Here is a 23402-nt window from a genome sequence, read left to right as displayed (position 1 = left end):
TCTTTGCTCTCGGATCCAATTTTGACTCTTTCACATGATAGTATGCAATTGAGCCAAACAAGTGCAAAGAGTAATAATCTACAGTAGGTTTTCCATACCATTTTTCAAATGGTGTCTTGCCATCAATGGCAGCAGATGGTAGACGATTAATGAGGTGGCATGCATATGTAATTGCCTCAGCCCAAAATTCTTTGCCCAAGCCAGCATTGGACAACATATACCGTACCTTCTCCAGTAAAGTCCGGTTCATACGTTCTGCCACTCTATTCTGTTGTGGTGTATGTCTGACAGTGAAGTGTCGGATGATGCCATCATTTTCACACACCTTATTGAAATGATCATTTTTGTATTCACCTCCATTGTCTGTGTGAATACACTTGATCCTCCTGCCTGTTTGATTCTCCACCATCGTCTTCCATTTGAGAAAAATTCCCAACACTTCATCTTTCCTCTTCATTGTATACACCCACACTCTTCGGGAAAAATCATCAACAAAGGTTATAAAATAGTGCTTCCCACCCAATGAAGGTGTTTTGGAAGAACCCCAAACATCAGAGTGTACATAATCCAAAATGCCTTTAGTATTATGGATCGCTGTACCAAATTTAACCCTTGTCTGTTTCCCTTTTACACAATGCTTGCAAAACTCCAAGTTACAAGTCTTTACGCCTTTTAACAATCCTTGATTAGATAGAGCTTTCAAGGATTTCCCTCCAGCATGTCCCAAGCGCATGTGCCATAGCCTGGTTGCTTCTGCCTCTTTGTCATCACTGGATGCCACTGTCGTTGTTCCAATAATTGTACTACCACGATAGCGGTACATGTTATTGTTCTTCCGATTGGCCTTCATTACCACTAGTGCACCGGAGCATATTCTCATCACTCCATTTTCTGCAATGATTTTGAACCCTTTTGATTCTAGGGCTCCCACAGAGATGAGATTCTTCTTCAAACCCGGTACATATCGAACATCTGTTAATGTTCTGATCATTCCATCATGGCTTCTTAATCTTATTGAACCAATGCCATATGAGGTAAGAGGGTTGTTATCCGCTGTGTGGATGACTCCATATTCTCCTTCTTGAAAATTCACGAACCAGTCCTTGTTGGGACACATATGATAGCTACAAGCCGAGTCCGTCAACCATATGTCTGATGATGTTGATAACTCTGTTGTAACTAATGAGAAGTCTGAATCATCACAATCAGCTACATTTGAATCCATAATGGCCTTTCCATTGTTATGTCTGGCCTTATTCTTCAACTTCGAACAGTCTTTCTTCCAGTGCCCCTTTTCTCGACAAAAGGCACATTCATCTTTGCTGGGTCTAGATCTCGACTTGGATCTTCCCTTCTTAGTCCTCATTTGATTTTGAGGACGACCCCTCACAATTAGTGCTTCTCCTTCTCCTCCCATCTATTTTTCTCCCTTTCTTTTTTCATAGCTGTACAAAGCTGAACAAACTTCTCTGAGAGAAATTTCGTCATTTTCATGGAGCAGAGTAGTTTCAAGGTGCTCGTACTCATTAGGAAGTAACCCCAACAACATCAAGGCCAAGTCACCATCATCAAAAGTTGCATCCATATTTTGCAAATCTGTGACCAACTTATTGAAACTGGTGATATGTTCATTCATTGTGGTACCAGGAATATAGGTGAAGCGAAACAGTCTCTTCTTCATGTACAATTTATTTTGACTGTTTTTCTTCAAAAATTTATCCTCCAGTGTTTTCCATAATTTACTTGCAGAAGCTTCCTTTGTGTATGGATATTTCTGCTCTCTAGCAAGGTAGGATCGAATGGTACCGCAAGCAACACGATTGATAATTTTTCAATCTTCTTCTCCAATAACATCTGGCTTCTTTTCTTCAATGGCAAGATCTAGCCCTTGTCTTAAAGGAACATCTAGAACCTCGCCTTGCCACATCCCAAAATGTCCTGACCCGTCAAAAATTTCTACCGCAAATTTCGCATTTGACACAATTCTTGTCATAAGCGAAGATGCCAACGATGACGTATTATTGACACTTGATGTAGATTCTTCTTGTTTATTGTCTCCCATTTTGACACAAATATTATTTAGTAGCTGACGACATAAATCAAGATTATTTCCTTTCTGGTGTGGAAGATAAGACTAAGCGGCAACCACAGAGCATACTCAGACAGAACCTTGACTCAGTTACCAAGATAGATCTTTTCTGATGTGGAAGATCAGACTATGCTACAACCACAGAGCATACTTAGACAGTACCTTGGCTCTGATACCAATTGTTGCGGAAGCCAAATGTATATAGTGTGAATGAGTCACAACTACTATACCAAAAATTATGACAACCACTAAATAATAAACAAGACAATAAGACAACAATGAAAGAACACAAGAATTTATGAGGTTCGGCCAATTTTGCCTACTTCCTCGGACACAATCAATATTTTATTCCACTCCAATATTACAAGTGAAATAATACTAAAGAGAGAAGATACAAATGCCTTAAGAAGATTAAAAAAAAAAGGCAAATGAGAGGTGTACTTAAATCCTAAACATTAGGCCTCCTTTTATAGGGTGAAATTCCCATTCAAAATTGTCATCCACCGATGTGGGACTTTTGACAATTTCAACAAATCTCCACCTTGGAAAAATTCCACATCTTCAATTTTCTCTCAATAACAAATTTTGGTTGTGTCTTCATCTTCAATCTTTAGTGTTCAACAATGTTGATCAAATCCAAACAATGTTGAAACGTGATCGCAGTCACCACTTTTGTCAGCATATCAGCAGGGTTCTCCGTAGTATGAATTTTCTTCACCGTGACTCCTCCTTCTTCTATGATTTCTCGTACGAAATGATACCGAACATCAATGTGCTTCGTCCTTGCATGATAAACTTGGTTCTTCGCTAATTGAATAGCACTTTGACTATCACAAAAAATTGTAATATTTTTTTGTTCAATACCAAGAGCCCCTGAAGCCAAATTGCCTCCTTCACAGCCTCTGTAATAGCCATGTACTCTGCCTCTGTTGTAGACAAAGCAACTGTTGACTGCAAAGTAGACTTCCAACTAACTGGTGCCTTTGCAAAAGTAAACACATAATTAGTAGTTGACCTTCGTTTGTCCAGATCACCCGCAAAATCTGAGTCACAATATCCAACTACAGACCGATTGCCTTCCTGCTCAAAAACTAACCCAACATCTACAGTACTATGAATATACCGTAGAATCCATTTCACAGCTTGCCAATGCTCCTTTCCTGGATTATGCATATATCTGCTAATAACTCCAACGGCTTGTGAAATGTCAGGTCTCGTACAAACCATTGCATACATCAAGCTACCAACAGCATTTGCGTATGGTACCATTGACATATACTCCTGTTCAGTTTCATCCTTTGGCGACATAGTAGTACTTAGCTTAAAATGGGGAGCAAGTGGCGTACTAATTGGCTTAGTCTTCTTATCTATGCCAAAACGTTGTAGTACTCTCTTCAAATATTCTTTCTGAGATAAACAGAGTTTCTTTGAATGTCTATCTCTTATTATCTCCATGCCAAGAATTTTCTTTGCCTCACCCAGATCCTTCATCTCGAACTCCTCCTTCAGTTGAATCTTCAACTTATCAATTTCTTCCGAATTCTTGGAAGTTATCAACATATCATCAACATATAGGAGAAGATATACAAAGGAACCATCATTAAGTTTGCACAAATACACACAATGATCGTATTTTCTTCTCTTGTACCCTTGCCGCAACATAAACTTGTCAAATCGCTTGTACCATTGTCTAGAAGATTGTTTCAATCCGTACAATGATTTTTCAAGTTTGCATACCATATTTTCTTTTCCAGCAACTTTGAATCCTTCTGGCTGAGTCATATAGATTTCCTCCTCCAAGTTTTCATGTAAAAACGCAGTTTTTACATCCATCTGATCTAGTTCCAAATCCAACTGTACTACCAAAGCCAACATAATTCTAATGGAGGAATATTTTACAACTGGAGAAAATACTTCATTGTAATCAATTCCCTCCTTTTGAGCATATCCTTTGGCCACCAATCTTGCTTTGTAGCGAACATCTTCTTGGTTAGGAAATCCTTCTTTCTTTGCAAATACCCATTTGCACCCAATTGCTTTCTTTCCCTTCGGGAGATTGGCCAATTTCCATGTATGATTCTGATGAAGGGACTGCATTTCTTCATTCATGGCACTCCTCCACTTATCTTCTTCTGAACTTTGGATTGCGTCTTTATAAGTGGTAGGAACACCATCAGCTATAATTGAGGTTGCACAAGCAACCGTCTCTATGAGACGAACAGGTTTCGTTATTGTCCTTTTTGGCCTGTTGGTTGCTATTGATTCAAGTTGTTGTCGAGGTTCCTGAGTTGGAATCTCCCTCTCTACTGGCTCTTCTTCCAGAGGGTAATCTTTATTTGTTTCCTCCTCTGCTTCTTGCGTAGGAAAAATAAATTTTCCCTCAAACTCTACCTGCTTTGATGCACCACCAGTTTGTTTGACATCTTCAGCTGTCACCTTATCTGTTATGGCAGATTCATCAAAGGTAACATCTCTGCTGAATATAATATTCCTTGTCTCTGGACACCATAAGCGGTATCCTTTGACTCCAGAGGTAATCCTCATAAATATAGCCTTCTTTGCTCTCGGATCCAATTTTGACTCTTTCACATGATAGTATGCAATTGAGCCAAACAAGTGCAAAGAGTAATAATCTACAGTAGGTTTTCCATACCATTTTTCAAATGGTGTCTTGCCATCAATGGCAGCAGATGGTAGACGATTAATGAGGTGGCATGCATATGTAATTGCCTCAGCCCAAAATTCTTTGCCCAAGCCAGCATTGGACAACATATACCGTACCTTCTCCAGTAAAGTCCGGTTCATACGTTCTGCCACTCTATTCTGTTGTGGTGTATGTCTGAATGTGAAGTGTCGGATGATGCCATCATTTTCACATACCTTATTGAAATGATCATTTTTGTATTCACCTCCATTGTCTGTGTGAATACACTTGATCCTCCTGCCTGTTTGATTCTTCACCATCGTCTTCCATTTGAGAAAAACTCCCAACACTTCATCTTTCCTCTTCATTGTATACACCCACACTATTCGGGAAAAATCATCAACAAAGGTTATAAAATAGTGCTTCCCACCCAATGAAGGTGTTTTGGAAGAACCCCAAATATCAGACTGTACATAATCCAAAATGCCTTTAGTATTATGGATCGCTGTACCAAATTTAACCCTTGTCTGTTTCCCTTTTACACAATGCTTGCAAAACTCCAAGTTACAAGTCTTTACGCCTTTTAACAATCCTTGATTAGATAGAGCTTTCAAGGATTTTCCTCCAGCATGTCCCAAGCGCATGTGCCATAGCCTGGTTGCTTCTGCCTCTTTGTCATCACTGGATGCCACTGTCGTTGTTCCAATAATTGTACTACCACGATAGCGGTACATGTTATTGTTCTTCCGATTGGCCTTCATTACCACTAGTGCACCGGAGCATATTCTCATCACTCCATTTTCTGTAATGATTTTGAACCCTTTTGATTCTAGGGCTCCCACAGAGATGAGATTCTTCTTCAAACCCGGTACATATCGAACATCTGTTAATGTTCTGATCATTCCATCATGGCTTCTTAATCTTATTGAACCAATGTCATATGAGGTAAGAGGGTTGTTATCCGCTGTGTGGATGACTCCATATTCTCCTTCTTGAAAATTCACGAACCAGTCCTTGTTGGGACACATATGATAGCTACAAGCCGAGTCCGTCAACCATATGTCTGATGATGTTGATAGCTCTGTTGTAACTAATGAGAAGTCTGAATCATCACAATCAGCTACATTTGAATCCATAATGGCCTTTCCATTGTTATGTCTGGCCTTATTCTTCAACTTCGAACAGTCTTTCTTCCAGTGCCCCTTTTCTCGACAAAAGGCACATTCATCTTTGCTGGGTCTAGATCTCGACTTGGATCTTCCCTTCTTAGTCCTCATTTGATTTTGAGGACGACCCCTCACAATTAGTGCTTCTCCTTCTCCGCCCATCTATTTTTCTTCCTTTCTTTGTTCATAGCTGTACAAAGCTGATCAAACTTCTCTGAGAGAAATTTCGTCATTTTCATGGAGCAGAGTAGTTTCAAGGTGCTCGTACTCATTAGGAAGTGACCCCAACAACATCAAGGCCATGTCACCATCATTAAAAGTTGCATCCATATTTTGCAAATCTGTGACCAACTTATTGAAACTGGTGATATGTTCATTCATTGTGGTACCAGGAATATAGGTGAAGCGAAACAGTCTCTTCTTCATGTACAATTTATTTTGACTGTTTTTCTTCAAAAATTTATCCTCCAGTGCTTTCCATAATTTACTTGCAGAAGTTTCCTTTGTGTATGGATATTTTTGCTCTCTAGCAAGGTAGGATCGAATGGTACCGCAAGCAACACGATTGATAATTTTTCAATCTTCTTCTCCAATAACATCTGGCTTCTTTTCTTCAATGGCAAGATCTAGCCCTTGTTGAAAAAGAACATCTAGAACCTCGCCTTGCCACATCCCAAAATATCCTGACCCGTCAAAACTTTCTACCGCAAATTTCGCATTTGACACAATTCTTGTCATAAGCGAAGATGCCGACGATGATGTATTATTGACACTTGATGTAGATTCTTCTTGTTTATTGTCTCCCATTTTGACACAAATATTATTTAGTAGCTGACGACACAAATCAAGATTATTTCCTTTCTGGTGTGGAAGATCAGACTAAGCTGCAACCACAGAGCATACTCAGACAGAACCTTGACTCAGTTACCAAGATAGATCTTTTCTGATATGGAAGATCAGACTATGCTGCAACCACAGAGCATACTTAGATAGTACCTTGGCTCTGATACCAATTGTTGCGGAAGCCAAATGTATATAGTGTGAATGAGTCACAACTACTATACCAAAAATTATGACAACTACTAAATAATAAACAAGACAATAAGACAACAATAAAAGAACACCAGAATTTATGAGGTTCGGCCAATTTTGCCTACTTCCTCGGACACAATCAATATTTTATTCCACTCCAATATTACAAGTGAAATAATACTAAAGAGAGAAGATACAAATGCCTTAAGAAGATTAAAACAAAAAGGCAAATGAGAGGTGTACTTAAATCCTAAACATTAGGCCTCCTTTTATAGGGTGAAATTCCCATTCAAAATTGTCATCCACCGATGTGGGACTTTTGACAATTTCAACAAATCTCCACCTTGGAAAAATTCCACATCTTCAATTTTCTCTCAATAACAAATTTTGGTTGTGTCTTCATCTTCAATCTTTAGTGTTCAACAATGTTGATCAAATCCAAACAATGTTGAAACGTGATCGCAGTCACCACTTTTGTCAGCATATCAGCAGGGTTCTCCGTAGTATGAATTTTCTTCACCGTGACTCCTCCTTCTTCTATGATTTCTCGTACGAAATGATACCGAACATCAATGTGCTTCGTCCTTGCATGATAAACTTGGTTCTTCGCTAATTGAATAGCACTTTGACTATCACAAAAAATTGTAATATTTTTTTGTTCAATACCAAGAGCCCCTGAAGCCAAATTGCCTCCTTCACAGCCTCTGTAATAGCCATGTACTCTGCCTCTGTTGTAGACAAAGCAACTGTTGACTGCAAAGTAGACTTCCAACTAACTGGTGCCTTTGCAAAAGTAAACACATAACCAGTAGTTGACCTTCGTTTGTCCACATCACCCGCAAAATCTGAGTCACAATATCCAACTACAGACCGATTGCCTTCCTGCTCAAAAACTAACCCAACATCTACAGTACTATGAATATACCGTAGAATCCATTTCACAGCTTGCCAATGCTCATTTCCTGGATTATGCATATATCTGCTAATAACTCCAACGGCTTGTGAAATGTCAGGTCTCGTACAAACCATTGCATACATCAAGCTACCAATAGCATTTGCGTATGGTACCCTTGACATATACTCCTGTTCAGTTTCATCCTTTGGCGACATAGTAGTACTTAGCTTAAAATGGGGAGCAAGTGGCGTACTAATTGGCTTAGTCTTCTTATCTATGCCAAAATGCTGTAGTACTCTCTTCAAATATTCTTTCTGAGATAAACAGAGTTTCTTTGAACGTCTATCTCTTATTATCTCCATGCCAAGAATTTTCTTTGCCTCACCCAGATCCTTCATCTCGAACTCCTCCTTCAGTTGAATCTTCAACTTATCAATTTCTTCCGAATTCTTGGAAGTTATCAACATATCATCAACATATAGGAGAATATATACAAAGGAACCATCATTAAGTTTGCGCAAATACACACAATGATCGTATTTGCTTCTCTTGTACCTTTGCCGCAACATAAATTTGTCAAATCACTTGTACCATTGTCTAGAAGATTGTTTCAATCCGTACAATGATTTTTCAAGTTTGCATACCATAATTTCTTTTCCAACAACTTTGAATCCTTCTGGCTGAGTCATGTAGATTTCCTCCTCCAAGTTTTCATGTAAAAACGCAGTTTTTACATCCATCTGAACTAGTTCCAAATCCAACTATGCTACCAAAGCCAACATAATTCTAATGGAGGAATATTTTACAACTGGAGAAAATACTTTATTGTAATCAATTCCCTCCTTTTGAGCATATCCTTTGGCCACCAATCTTGCTTTGTAGCGAACATCTTCTTGGTTAGGAAATCCTTCTTTCTTTGCAAATACCCATTTGCACCCTTTTGCTTTCTTTCCCTTCGGGAGATTGGCCAATTTCTATGTATGATTCTGATGAAGGGTCTGCATTTCTTCATTCATGGCAATCCTCCACTTATCTTCTTCTGAACTTTGGATTGCGTCTTTATAAGTGGTAGGAACACCATCAGCTATAATTGAGGTTGCACAAGCAACCGTCTCTATGAGACGAACAGGTTTCGTTATTGTCCTTTTTGGCCTGTTGGTTGCTATTGATTCAAGTTATTGTCGAGGTTCCTGAGTTGGAATCTTCCTCTCTACTGGCTCTTCTTCCCGAGGGTAATCTTCATTTGTTTTCTCCTCTGCTTCTTGCGTAGGAAAAATAAATTTTCCCTCAAACTCTACCTGCTTTTATGCACCACCAGTTTGATTGACATCTTCAGCTGTCACCTTATCTGTTATGGCAGATTCATCAAAGGTAACATCTCTGCTGAATATAATATTCCTTGTCTCTAGACACCATAAGCGGTATCCTTTGACTCCAGAGGTAATCCCCATAAATATAGCCTTCTTTGCTCTCGGATCCAATTTTGACTCTTTCACATGATAGTATGCAATTGAGCCAAACAAGTGCAAAGAGTCATAATCTACAGTAGGTTTTTCATACCATTTTTCAAATGGTGTCTTGCCATCAATGGCGGCAGATGGTAGACGATTAATGAGGTGGCATGCATATGTAATTGCCTCAGCCCAAAATTCTTTGCCCAAGCCAGCATTGGACAACATATACCGTACCTTCTCCAGTAAAGTCCGGTTCATACGTTCTGCCACTCTATTCTGTTGTGGTGTATGTCTGACAGTGAAGTGTCGGATGATGCCATCATTTTCACAGACCTTATTGAAATGATCATTTTTGTATTCACCTCCATTGTCTGTGTGAATACACTTGATCCTCCTGCCTGTTTGATTCTTCACCATCGTCTTCCATTTGAGAAAAATTCCAAACATTTCATCTTTCCTCTTCATTGTATACACCCACACTATTCGGAAAAAATTATCAACAAAGGTTACAAAATAGTGCTTCCCATCCAATGAAGGTGTTTTGGAAGAACCCCAAACATCAGAGTGTACATAATCCAAAATGCCTTTAGTATTATGGATCGTTGTACCAAATTTAACCCTTGTCTGTTTCCCTTTTACACAATGCTTGCAAAACTCCAAGTTACAAGTCTTTACGCCTTTTAACAATCCTTGATTAGATAGAGCTTTCAAGAATTTCCCTCCAGCATGTCCCAAGCGCATGTGCTATAGCCTGGTTGCTTCTGCCTCTTTGTCATCACTGGATGCCACTGTCGTTGTTCCAATAATTGTACTACCACGATAGCGGTACATGTTATTGTTCTTCCGATTGGCCTTCATTACCACTAGTGCACCGGAGCATATTCTCATCACTCCATTTTCTGCAATGATTTTGAACCCTTTTGATTCTAGGGCTCCCACAGAGATGAGATTCTTCTTCAAACCCGGTACATATCGAACATCTATTAATGTTCTGATCATTCCATCATGGCTTCTTAATCTTATTGAACCAATGCCATATGAGGTAAGAGGGTTGTTATCCGCTGTGTGGATGACTCCATATTCTCCTTCTTGAAAATTCACGAACCAGTCCTTGTTGGGACACATATGATAGCTACAAGCCGAGTCCATCAACCATATGTCTGATGATGTTGATAACTCTGTTGTAACTAATGAGAAGTCTGAATCATCACAATCAGCTACATTTGAATCCATAATGGCCTTTCCATTGTTATGTCTGGCCTTATTCTTCAACTTCGAACAGTCTTTCTTCCAGTGCCCCTTTTCTCGACAAAAGGCACATTCATCTTTGCTGGGTCTAGATCTCGACTTGGATCTTCCCTTCTTAGTCCTCGTTTGATTTTGAGGACGACCCTTCATAATTAGTGCTTCTCCTTCTCCGCCCATCTATTTTTCTCCATTTCTTTGTTCATAGCTGTACAAAGCCGAACAAACTTCTCTGAGAGAAATTTCGTCATTTTCATGGAGTAGAGTAGTTTCAAGGTGCTCGTACTCATTAGGAAGTGACCCCAACAACATCAAGGCCAAGTCACCATCATCAAAAGTTGCATCCATATTTTGCAAATCTGTGACCAACTTATTGAAACTGGTGATATGTTCATTCATTGTGGTACCAGGAACATAGGTGAAGCGAAACAGTCTCTTCTTCATGTATAATTTATTTTGACTGTTTTTCTTCAAAAATTTATCCTCCAGTGCTTTCCATAATTTACTTGCAGAAGTTTCCTTTGTGTATGGATATTTCTGCTCTCTAGCAAGGTAGGATCGAATGGTACCGCAAGCAACACGATTGATAATTTTTCAATCTTCTTCTCCAATAACATCTGGCTTCTTTTCTTCAATGGCAAGATCTAGCCCTTGTTGAAAAAGAACATCTAGAACCTCGCCTTGCCACATCCCAAAATATCCTGACCCGTCAAAAATTTCTACCGCAAATTTCGCATTTGACACAATTCTTGTCATAAGCGAAGATGCCAACGATGACGTATTATTGACACTTGATGTAGATTCTTCTTGTTTATTGTCTCCCATTGACACAAATATTATTTAGTAGCTGATGACACAAATCAAGATTATTTCCTTTCTGGTGTGGAAGATCAGACTAAGCTGCAACCACAGAGCATACTCAGACAGAACCTTGACTCAGTTACCAAGATAGATCTTTTCTGATGTGGAAGATCAGACTATGCTGCAACCACAGAGCATACTTAGACAGTACCTTGGCTCTGATACCAATTGTTGCGGAAGCCAAATGTATATAGTGTGAATGAGTCACAACTACTATACCAAAAATTATGACAACCACTAAATAATAAACAAGACAATAAGACAACAATAAAAGAACACCAGAATTTATGAGGTTCGGCCAATTTTGCCTACTTCCTCGGACACAATCAATATTTTATTCCACTCCAATATTACAAGTGAAATAATACTAAAGAGAGAAGATACAAATGCCTTAAGAAGATTAAAAAAAAAAAGGCAAATGAGAGGTGTACTTAAATCCTAAACATTAGGCCTTCTTTTATAGGGTGAAATTCCCATTCAAAATTGTCATCCACCGATGTGGGACTTTTGACAATTTCAACAATAATTATATAACTGGATTGTCATTGAATTTATGGTTTTATATTTGGGAACTTAACAATATGTTGTCACATGACGACTGAACTAATTGTACATCATTCTCTACACTTTTTAAATGCCGGTGATAATTATATTACTGAATTGTCATCGAATTTATGGTTTTATATTTGGAAACTTAACAATAACTTGTCACATGTCGACTGAACTAATTGTACATCATTCACTACACTTTTTAAATGTCGGTGATAATTATATAACTGGATTATCATTGAATTTATGGTTCTATATTTAGAAACTTAACAACAGCTTGTCACATGACGACTGAACTAATTGTACATCATTCTATGTCCATCTAAAATATCTATTCGTGCTGGTGCGGTACATAACTGGATTGTCATTGAATTTATGATTTTATATTTGGGAACTTAACAATATATTGTCACATGACGACTGAACTAATTGTACATCATTCTCTACACTTTTTAAATGCCGGTGATAATTATATAACTGAATTGTCATCGAATTTATGGTTTTATATTTGGAAACTTAACAACAACTTGTCACATGACGACTGAACTAATTGTACATCATTCACTACACTTTTTAAATGTCGGTGATAATTATATAACTGGATTGTCATTGAATTTATGGTTCTATATTTAGAAACTTAACAACAGCTTGTCACATGACGACTGAACTAATTGTACATCATTCTATGTCCATCTAAAATATCTATTCGTGCTGGTGCGGTACATCTTTCTTTATATCTTATATGATCCAAAGATGAATTTTTTCCATAATTAGGTTATATTGTTTCCCAAGAAAAGCTGAAATTCAATGAAAGAGCTAAGATCTTCACCATTTCAGATCCTATTTTTCGCTTGGGGCTAAGTTACATATTTACACTGGCTGAAAACCTGCCTTAAGAATCATTTAGATGGTGATTGAGGGTGTGTTTGGTATAACGGAAAATATTTTTCAAGAAAATATTTTCTTGAAAAATAAGTAGTAATTTTAATCATTTTCTGGTGTTTGGAACGCAAATTAAGGAAAATAACTTTTTAAGAGTATTCATAAATAATTTAGATACAATAAACATGAAACCCTAAACTTTCGAACCAATAATCTTCCGAACCCACAAATTCCATAAATTTCTGAACCGCTAAATATTCGAACTCGCAAACTTTCGAACCCGTAAACTTTATAATTTCTAAACCCGCAAACTTCCAAACACATAAACCTCTGAACTCATAACTTTGGAACTCGTAAAACTTTGAACCTGTAAACTGAAAAATGAAAAAACTAGAACTGAAAATATTTAAAATATATATATATTGCCGGGGTGGGTGGGGATGGGGTGGGTGGGGGTGCAGAAAACGAAAAATTGAAAATACAAAAAAAAAAAAAAAAAAAATTGCAAGGGGAGGGGGTGGTTTAGAAAAACGAAAAAACAGAAAATTGAAAATACAAAAAAAAAGTGTTAAAAAATAATATTTTTTTGCGGGGGTGAGGGAGTGGGGTTGACGGGGTTGGCGTGGGTGGGTGACGCAGAAAAACGAAAAAAAACAGAATTAAAGTTGGAGGGGGTTGGGGTTAGATATGAGGGTAGGTGAAATTTTTGAAAAAATATTTCCTAACTTTTTCTAGGGAAGTTCATTCAATTTCAGAAAAATGTGATATCTAGAAAAATATTTTTCATACTATTTTGTGTAACCAAACAGTGGAATTCCATCGTACCAAATACACCCTGAATGTTTTCTCATGTTTGAAGTGGTTGCTGTATCTTATATTCATATGCAAAGTGTATTCAATTGTTAGAATCTTATAAATGGAAAGGCACCGTTAAAATGGAGTTTCTTTTGATAAATGTTTTCTTTCTATTGCTCTTTCTTTTGAGTTGTTTATTTTGGTGTCAACAAATTAGTTATTGTACACTTATGGTACCAAATAAAAGTTTAATCTCTTTGCTGTCTTCTTGCCCAACAGGAAGAAAATAAAAAAATAAATAGATTGTGCTGGAATATACAAAAAATATATCAGAATATTACTTGATGATTTTTATTATGCACATGTGCTACCTTCTACTTGCAGCAGCAAGAAGAATTACATATTGATTTAGATACTTGCACACTATCTTTTTGATGTGTTTCATTCCTATTTGACTTTTGATGCAACTTAAAAGTTAATCAATTGCGTTCTTAGTTTTGCAACATTTTGAATCAGATTGTGTGGTATTTGTTCAGATTTGTTTCACATTCAGCGAAGAAAAGTTGTATACATTAAATCAAAAACTAATAAGGTCTTGGGCCCGGGCTCTGCCTCCAACTAGTTCCGAATAGAAACACAGAATATCAGATGGGCTTCACATATCCGATTAGGACTTAACGACTTCCTCGTACACTAAGAAATATAGGGAAATATCGAAAACCAAACAAAAATAAAACAAAGCAGACACCTACTTAATTTGCCACCTGATCTGATATCATTAGGTTGCCTTTATGTTGTGATTGATGGTGATGAATGATGATGAAGATGTTGCAGATGTTACATATGGAAGCACCACGTGTTCAACACAAATAAGCTCTCTTCTTGACACGTTCCAATGGGGTTGCCTACACTTACTGTTCATGCATCCCAATTAATCTCACCCCACCCAAATCTGCCTCTTCAACTCATTCAAAGAGCACCACTGGCCTCTAAGCTTGTGCAAAGCGTCAAAAATACTACTCTTACTCATTAATATCCCACAAGCCACGCATGCAACTCTTTGCAGCGTACGTGGCACTTGTCATCTCACTGTATATATTTGGCATTCTTCTCTTTCTTGTTCAACACATTTTAATGTATCAGTTTTCTCGTTTACTATATATTATAAAAAAAAAATGACAACCAAGTTGAGAAAAACTTCTCCAACTACTTCGAGAATTGGATGAGTCAACTTGAAGAGTTCCTCAGGCTACTTCTCATTGTTCCAAAGGAAATTTCACACGTCAAAGATCACGAAACCTTGGTAAACAAAATGACCGCACATCACAAAGACTACTATACTGCCAAATGGGCAGCGGCACATGAAGATATCTTGTCATTTTTCAATCCAGTTTGGTTAAGCCCTTTGGAAAATGCATACTTATGGGTCACTGGCTGGAAGCCATCAATGGCCTTTCGCCTGCTAGTTGGTGCTACTTCCGAGTTGAGTGATGAACAGGTGAAGAGTATTGATGCTTTGAAGGTGAAAATTAGAGCAGAGGAAGAGAGAGTAGAAAGAGAAATGGAAAGGCAACAAGTGGCTTTGGGAGATAGAAAAATGGTGGAATTGGCAAGGTTAAATAGCAGTACTAGAGTGAGAACAAGTGGTTGCACTAGTGACTCTCACTTAAATAATCAGTTGGATGGGCTAGTAGAGGTGGCGTTGAAAGGATTAATGATAAGTTTAGAGAGGGTGATGAAAATGGCTGATTGCGTTAGGCTTAAGACGTTGAAGGGCTTGTTGGATATCTTGAATCCTACACAGTGTGTGGGTCTCTTGGCTGCTATTACGATGCTTCAAATACAGATGAGGAAATGGGGCAGAAAAAAAGAAAATCTTCGCAGTTAGTAACTTTAATGAATATTAATATATTATAGTTTTCTTGTACAATTTGGTTAGGTTTAGCTAGTATGAGAGTAGAGGATGATGTCTGTTTTCATGAAATTTTCTTTTATTGGAACGGCTCTTTAGCTTTTGTTACATATTCTGTTAATGTTTGATTGACAGTCGAAAAATTAAAAAAGACAAAATTATCTTTAGCTTAATCGTGCAAATTGCAAGGAAATTGGCATTTCACGAGTTTTTTAGACATCTCAAGTTGGTCAAAATACGTACTTTAAACAATACAGATACACCCCGTTCCTCTCTTCCTGATACAACCGCACCTTTCTCTTTTATTCATCAAAATCCTATTTCTCTTTCACACATCCCTACTCATTCTTCAAACGTAGCCTAACATCAGTGCAATAAAAGACAAAAGAATAAGATAAATAGAGAATCTTGAAAAATAAATAACAGCCGATCATAATATTCCAATCGATAGCCAAAGGAAAGTAAAGACATATAAGCAACACATGTAAAACTTGCAAATCAAGATAAAACACATTGCTTCTTACATGGCAAAAATAAGCAGATTTCAGTAGCCCTCCACATTATTATACAAAATAAAGCAAAACCCAAAAAACAAACAACAGATAAGAAATTCATGCAAGTATAACAAGACCAGACTTCTTGACACTTGGGTGTGTAAAGCAAACAAATGGAACTTTGACAACCTGGAAATTAAATCAAGAAAAAATAGGAAACTTACCGCAACTTCCATGAACGGATGAACCTATACTGAAGAAATGTTAAAGAGGTAGAGGCATTTGATAACACTGAACACCCTGTTCAAATCCTCTGTTAAAACCAGCTTTTGATCACGAAAGAGAATGCATCATACAAATATCCCACATAAGGAAAAGTAGACATGCAAGGATTTTCGAAAGAATGAACTAATATATATTAGAAACAGAAAAATGGTTAAGAAGAACTTGCAGTTGACATTAGTGAGGTATATCTTTGTGCATTCATATTTCATACATAGCAACGCAATGCTCGACTTACAAAAATAGACACACTAGTCAGGTTTAAGCTGCCTCAGAGGATAGAATCTCGAGTTCAGCCCACCAGAGGGGAGATAGACTTGGAACTGCAGCCTCAGGTGATATATCAATCGCTTCCCTTAGCTTTGTAACGACTTCCTTTATAGTTGGTCTTTTCCTTTGATCTTCTCGAAGACATTCTCTTATTACCTCACATATAACCATAAGCTCATTATTTTTGAAGGCCTTCAATGTTGGATCAACCAAGCTGCTCAGGTTCTGCTTATCATTAAGGTATTGCTCCGCCTAAACAAAGCAATGAATTAACAAAGTTTCACTAGTCTTCTCATTGGAACACGAGGTAGCTATCAAGATCTAACAAAATAAGGAGATCATATGAAATAGAATTGAGATTTACCGAGTTCAAAAGAGACTCTCGTTCTGAGTAAGGCGACTTTCCAGAAATTACTTCCAGCAACAAGATCCCAAAACTATAGACATTTGTGTCGGGATCAGCAAGTGGTGGCAGTTCAGAGTTTTCTATATCACCACTGGCGGACTTTGACTTGACTAGTATTTCAGACCAGAAAGCAAGCTCTGTAATCTGAGGAAAAAAAAGTATTCTTTTAATGCAAATTATTACACAAAGTAAAAGGTCTCTAAATTCATTGTCGTATATGAAGTGTCTTGTTGACATATATAGGATATATGGAAATATGTATTCGTCTGTGAATTCACATCAGAATGGTACAATGGAGGATTCAAATTGTGCATGTACTCAAGACAATATGCTGTCCCCATTATAGCTCTCATTCTTGCAGGCCAGTCAAGAGGGTCAGCTTCTTCAACTGAAACCACAAAATATGTTAGTTTTCATTACTTAAAAACTAAATCACACTACCATCGTAAATGATTAAACTAATATTCGCACTGCTAACTAGTTTACCATGCAGATGCTCGAAAAGAGTTCCATTTGGAGCATACTCAAAGACCATCATCCTTGTGAAAGGTTCATCCTCCTCACAGTATCCAATTAGATTAGTAAAATTCTTGTGGTTTATCCTTGAAAGTGAATCGATCTATCCAAGCGCACAATAATTCAACATCATATTAAGTAAATGTAATTGAAAAGAAGTGAAGAGACAACTAGGATGTCACTACAGAAAGAGTGAGACAAGTAAGAAATTACTTAGCAGCATTTTTATTTGTGAAAGAGATGATAAACTAACCTTCTTCCTGAAGGCCAATTCAGAACGTTTGGACCAATCTTTCAGAGAATTTATAGGAGTTGACACAACAGCAATCTCTACTCCATTGGATAGAGTTCCCTTGTAGACAGTAAATGTATCTTGATTGCAAATGATGTTGCTAAATTCCTCGCATGCAGTTACAAGCTCGGACCTATTTAGTTTTGGGACCCCTACAATTGTTTTCATGCACAAGACATGAGAAACAAAATATGAGTACTAAATTAAGTATTCACCTTCTTATGGTTGTCATCGAACAATGTACATTTACGTAGGGAAGTGAGCTGAAGAAAGTAAAATTGATGCAAGAATGATTATTCATAATTTCTAAGAACTAAAAGTGGAAATTCCAACCTACAAATGTTATCTCAAACAGGGATGTAAAAAATTAACTCACTCGTAGATTATCAACTCTGCCAATCCTTCCTACAAAACAATTAGAGGGGAATATGTTCCTAACTCGAGGCTAAAAATACATTTTCATTTCCCCAAAGAATAAAAATGTTAGTCCCCAATATTTCGAATTTGTGTCCCCATTATTTCGAATAACAGTCCATTCATAAAACTATCATTTAATGCAGCTAATCAACTAGCTTGACTCCTGCCCTGACACGTGAACTTCAAATCCGAGGTTGGAGAGAGAAGTGGCATTAACAAACCCTAAAAATGCATCATACTTCACAACAGACAATGAATAGGAAGAAGATTAGGCTCCTGTACAGGAAGCCTCGGAATGGGCTATAATACGCGTCAAAGATTGGGATTATATTCACCTGAGAAAAAAATGCACCCAACAGTTGAACTAGATCATATGGATCTTGGACAGAATACCAGCAGTGTCATCAGTTTTGACACAACATTTAATCAAAAGTACCTGTAATAAATGCTTTCTGCAGCTGTCCACTCAATCCAGTCTTCCAAGGGCCTATTGTTTGCACAGCTTTGCTCTTGCAGATGAAGATCAGACACACAAAAATAACAACCAGAAAAGCCCCAATGCCAATTCCTATATACTTCCATGTACTTGCAGATTTTCTACCAGGTGGGGCATGACCAGCAGTTGGCTGTTTAACGGCACCATTAGAGTGTCCCTGAGGAGTTTGAGGCTCATGTTGTCGAGGTGAGGATGGTATAGTCGGAAGAGGAGGAGGAGGAGTTCCCTCAGTATTTGGTAAAGCACGAAAGGAACCACTACTTCTGCTGCTTGGCATAGGAACAATAGGTCCTAATGGTTTCCCTCCATTTGCAGGAACAGCAGCAAGGTTACTGGATTGTTCAACTAACTTACGACGTACAGTGTTTCCTTGGTTCTGTACAGCGTGGATGAAGTGAGGCCTTAGTGAACCTGCCAAACAAAAGAACATAGCATATTCTTTTTGTGTACATTTCTTTGAAATTCCAATAAAAGGTGTCACAAAATGATTTTCACTCACCTTGCAGGTTGTCAGAGCATAAGTCTGCATGATCACCCAAAAAGCCAGGGAACCTTTAGGAAACAAAATAATTGCTTCTGAACCGCTAAAATTTTAGAAAGCATAACGGTGAAAGAAACCTATTTAGTTACTTACAGTGTGAAGAAACTAAGATAACACGTTAGCGTCCCTTTAATTGGTCTGATAAAGGAGCCTATGGTCTTAAATCGTCTCAAACTTCCACGCCTGATGCTGTCATAAAAAGGCAACAAATTTTCAGAGCGAAGCATGAAATACAAAGCATCTGACTGAGAAGTAAAATGAAAGCATATTAAATGGATGGTAATTTTCACACCAAGCTAAACGTTTTAGTAGTTAGTACTCTGACACCAGTTATAAATCTAAAACTGAAGTTACTTAGCTAAAACTTTGAAGTTACTTATCCAAGAGTGCCTAGATCCCGAATTCAAACAGAGTCAACAGGACCAATAGAATACATTTGTGCTTATAGTTATAGTCAGCTGAATTCTTCATGTTGCAAAACAGGCATACTATAAAATCAAGTGTTCTTCTGCTCATGGCAAAGTCTAGTTGCATACCTAGCAATTTTAGTTGACAATATACAGAAAAGTCAAGAGAATGAGAAATGTGCAATGAGACATAAACAGATGGTTATATTGATGAATGAGAAAATGTCACAGATAGATGAATCGCAGATACAGAGACACTAAGATCCAATCCCCTCTAAATATTATATGGGCATCGAAGATGGTTTAGAGAAGGGAAGTGAAGAAACCAGCATGTGAGAAATGGAAGGAAGAATTTCCACATACTAGTGAAAATGCAATTGCACTCCTCATCCTCACACGCCTAGCCACAGAATGGTGCAAGACAACTATTGCTATAAGATCTCAAACATACAACAACGATATTGGAAACATGACAAAGCAGAAACCCAGATTCACAAACATGGGTGATGAAAGCATTGAGTTCCCCCATCAAGTCCAAGCTCTACTTCCAATTTTCCAGATGTCATCCATCATCAATACTGTTAAGTTGTTCCCCATGCTATACAACAGCCAAAAGCTTGAATTCTAAAGAAAGTATGAGAGACTATTAGGGCCACTATCTGCATAGAAAATGTTCCAAAGATCTTCAAAGCCTCTCCAAAGGATAAGTTGTCATCGGTTGAATTTTACTAACGAACTTATTGCAGGAGGCAGTGAGCCGCTTTTGAAAGACTAAAGTAGGTTATTATGAAAGTAGAAAATTGGCATATGTTTCTCAAATGTCTTGAATACAGATTTTATGCACTTGCAATATCATTGAACGTAGATACAACTTTAAAATGTAGCACAACTGGAAGATGAAGATAAAAGGACAAACAACTAAAGGAGTCTTACCAATGCCCAAGTTTTCTGTTTATGCAGCCATTTCCGGAAGCAACACCAGAGGTGAGGTAATCATCAATTTGAAATTCTGAGAGCAGATGAAGCTTCCAAATTTCCACAGGAACCTTCCCTTTGAAGTTATTGTCACAAATCAACCTGCGGCAAAAAGCATCAAGCACAATTCAAGAGCATTTTGTTAGCAATGGTTTTGCATACATCCATACAAACATATTAAAGCACAAAGACACGACAAATTATCAGCTTACAATCTTCTAAGTGATTGCAAATCTCCTATTACTGCTGGAATTCTTCCACTCAACTTATTATCCCTCAAGTCAAGCACCTCCAGCATTCTGAGACGTCCAAATTCTTTAGGAATAGGACCAAAGAGATGGTTTTCAGAAAGCACACTGGACGAAAAGCATTCAGAGAAGAAGAAAAATTATTAAAATTATAAACAAGTTATACATAGTACATAGATGCAGAACAGTGGATGGTGAAGCTATGATTACCAGAAATCTACCCAATTACTCTTTGTAAAAAAAGAAATAGGAAAAAATCTACCCAATTACTTTCGCACGTATTCTTTGACAAAAAAAAAAGGTAAGTTTTTATTTGGCAGACCTCCACTCCAATGTATATGACACTCTTTATATTATGAGACAGCTCCTAAGTAACAAATGGAAACAAAAATGGAAAACTGTACTAATATGTAAATTCGATGCAATTTCAAATTGTATAGGGATAAGATAGTGTTGACCTAGATCGGGAAGTATTAGTTCTATGAACATAGCACACTAGATATTGTTCTTAGACTAAAACCAGATCCATGTAAGTATAGTTGAAGCTTACAGTGATTTTAAGTGAGTGAGATTTCCAAGTTCTGGTGTGAGTATTCCTTTCAATGAATATCCGTGAAGGTCCCTAAACAGAGAACAGACAAATAATTTAACAATATATGAAACCCCACAAACACTAAAACCCACAACTCAGTGTTTTCACATTGATTGTCATTATCATTTCAACAGACTTGTTGACAGTAAAGCAACAAACACTAACGAACAGATAACATTACGGAATTTTGGGTATGTGTGACAAGGGACTTACAACATTTGCACTTTACCATCCTTACACTGGACACCAGACCACACGCATGGGTCACAATGATCTGGATTCCAGTTTTCAAGAATGCCATATGGATCAGAATCCACTTTCACTCGGAATCTCAGTAATGCCAATCCTGTTTCTCACACCAACAATAGTCAGCAAACAAGAAACATACCAAATACTTAAAACTAGCCAAGACAGAGACACAAAACCAGTAGAGCTGTCCAAGTATAAGAATTACCTTCAGAATTAAGAGAACAACAACCGCGAATGTCCAAAACGATAATCAAAAGAGCAAGATACGATAACTTGATTCCATATGTATTCCATCTACCCCCCATGGCTTGCAGAACAATATGTATCAGTGGTTAAGGCAGTAAAGGCAGTAACAATATCTGCTAACACTATACAAAGTGCCACACTCTCCAAGCAATTGAAATCACTCGGGCACACGAAATAAGTTATAAAAAAACAAGAGCAAGTACACCACTATTTGCTTGTCTATAAAAGTTCTACACTATACACAAACTATATTACCAAATAAAGAAAAATATTAACCATATTGATACAATTGACAAAATTGGGGTCTCTCATTTTTCTAAGTTTCTAAAGTTTAGGCTACAACACCACCTCCAATTTCACCAAACAATTGCACAAACTCAGGTTGATGAATCTCCAAAATTCAACCTTTACCTGGAAAATGCATAGGCAGAATAGCAAATAATCAGTAAAAATTGTTTTTTGAAAAGGGAGTGGCAAAAAATAGGAGTATTTCACAAGCCAAACCATTAGAGGGGGACGGAAAAAGATCATCAGAGAATAACTATATTTGCAAGCAATCAACAGAAAAGCAAAAATCCAAAAACCCAAGAGATGGTAAAATGTAAAGATGCAAAAGAATAAAACTTACCAGAAAGTAGGGGACACAAAAGGTAGTCAATGAAATCTTTTAGCTACTTTTGTTGCAGAAGTAAAAATGTCAATTTGTCACATTTCTTGAAATAATACTATTTTTCAAACAACTGCAATAGGAAAATGCAGGTGGTCGGACAAATTTGAAATTTTATTTTGAGACACCAAAAGGCAGCAAAAGAAAAAAAAATTGTATCTTTTTTTTTGTGGTTAAAATATATAGAAATAACAGAGATTGAAGAAGAAATTTTGAAATAACGCAAGGAAAAATCTTTTGATTTTCCAAATAATAGAGTAGCTTTTTTTTTCTTTCCTTTGACTGCCCTTTGCAGGATGATCTCAAAACAAGAACCTCTCTTCGACCATTTCTCTGAAAGAAGTTGAGGAGGAACAAGAGGACAAAAATGGAAAAATGGGGGGAAAATACTTTTTCTCTCTCCGCAGAATTTTTTTCTTTTGGTTTTCTCATTTCGCCTTGTATTTTTCTTTTTCAATTTTGGGGGGGTTTTCCTCTGTTTTATATTTTAACCAATTTAGAATATGGTTTAAAGATTATTTTGTTTTATGAATAAGGAGAGCCCACATGTAGATGAGCGTATCGGTTAACTGTAAACCGCCGGCCGGGTAGGCCCCACATCCGAATTAATAGGGCGGTACTTTTACGGAAGTTGACTGGGTCCTACACAGCATGTTGTGTGCCTTGCTCTTATCCTCTAGCTCCTGAGCTGGCAAATAGCAAACAACAAGGATTAATTGGTTGGGAGGATTTAAAAATTAATTTATAGAATCATGTATAAGATAATACTAAATCTCTTCC

General features: G+C 37.4%; 2 protein-coding genes across 3 annotated transcripts; one reads left to right on the top strand and one right to left on the bottom strand.

Moving 5' to 3' along the window:
* The first annotated feature begins 14924 nt into the window (after positions 1-14924).
* On the top strand, positions 14925-15500 carry LOC107802177 (protein DOG1-like 4). Its single transcript, XM_016625627.2, has one exon. It carries the CDS (start codon positions 14925-14927, stop codon positions 15498-15500), a length of 576 nt encoding a protein of 191 aa, XP_016481113.2.
* Positions 15501-16410: 910 nt separating this feature from the next.
* Positions 16411-23072, bottom strand: LOC107802178 (protein MALE DISCOVERER 2). Of its 2 annotated transcripts, XR_012701453.1 has the most exons (14): positions 22584-23072; positions 21915-22366; positions 21674-21806; positions 21419-21490; positions 20833-20976; positions 20579-20722; positions 19332-19427; positions 19197-19249; positions 18638-19108; positions 17746-17936; positions 17463-17595; positions 17212-17364; positions 16935-17120; positions 16411-16822 (listed from the first exon to the last, which is right to left on the bottom strand). XR_012701453.1 is itself a non-coding variant. In XM_075234982.1 (13 exons), exons 1-13 carry the CDS (start codon positions 22012-22014, stop codon positions 16562-16564), a joined length of 2124 nt encoding a protein of 707 aa, XP_075091083.1. In that variant the 5' UTR covers positions 22015-22029; the 3' UTR covers positions 16435-16561. The 2 variants fall into 2 exon arrangements, 1 of the variants encoding a protein (XP_075091083.1); XM_075234982.1 differs by lacking the exon at positions 22584-23072 and having other exon boundaries at positions 16435-16822; positions 16935-17134; positions 17239-17364; positions 21915-22029.
* Positions 23073-23402: the final 330 nt, after the last annotated feature.

This window comes from Nicotiana tabacum, chromosome 17 (assembly GCF_000715075.1).
Source record: "Nicotiana tabacum cultivar K326 chromosome 17, ASM71507v2, whole genome shotgun sequence".
NCBI lineage: Eukaryota > Viridiplantae > Streptophyta > Magnoliopsida > Solanales > Solanaceae > Nicotiana > Nicotiana tabacum.
This window is presented reverse-complemented; position numbering and strand designations above follow the sequence as displayed.

Bases quoted from the DNA above. Each gene is read 5' to 3' on its own strand.
- LOC107802177 (XM_016625627.2), top strand. From the start codon at position 14,925: ATGACCGCACATCACAAAGACTACTATACTGCCAAATGGGCAGCGGCA.
- LOC107802178 (XM_075234982.1), bottom strand. From the start codon at position 22,014: ATGGGGGGTAGATGGAATACATATGGAATCAAGTTATCGTATCTTGCT. The intron at 19,250-19,331 runs GTAAGTAACTAA...TGTTTCCTAAAG, and splicing joins TATCTTAGTTTCTTCACACT to GTTCCCTGGCTTTTTGGGTG. The intron at 17,365-17,462 runs GTAAACTAGTTA...TTGTGGTTTCAG, and splicing joins TCTTTTCGAGCATCTGCATG to TTGAAGAAGCTGACCCTCTT.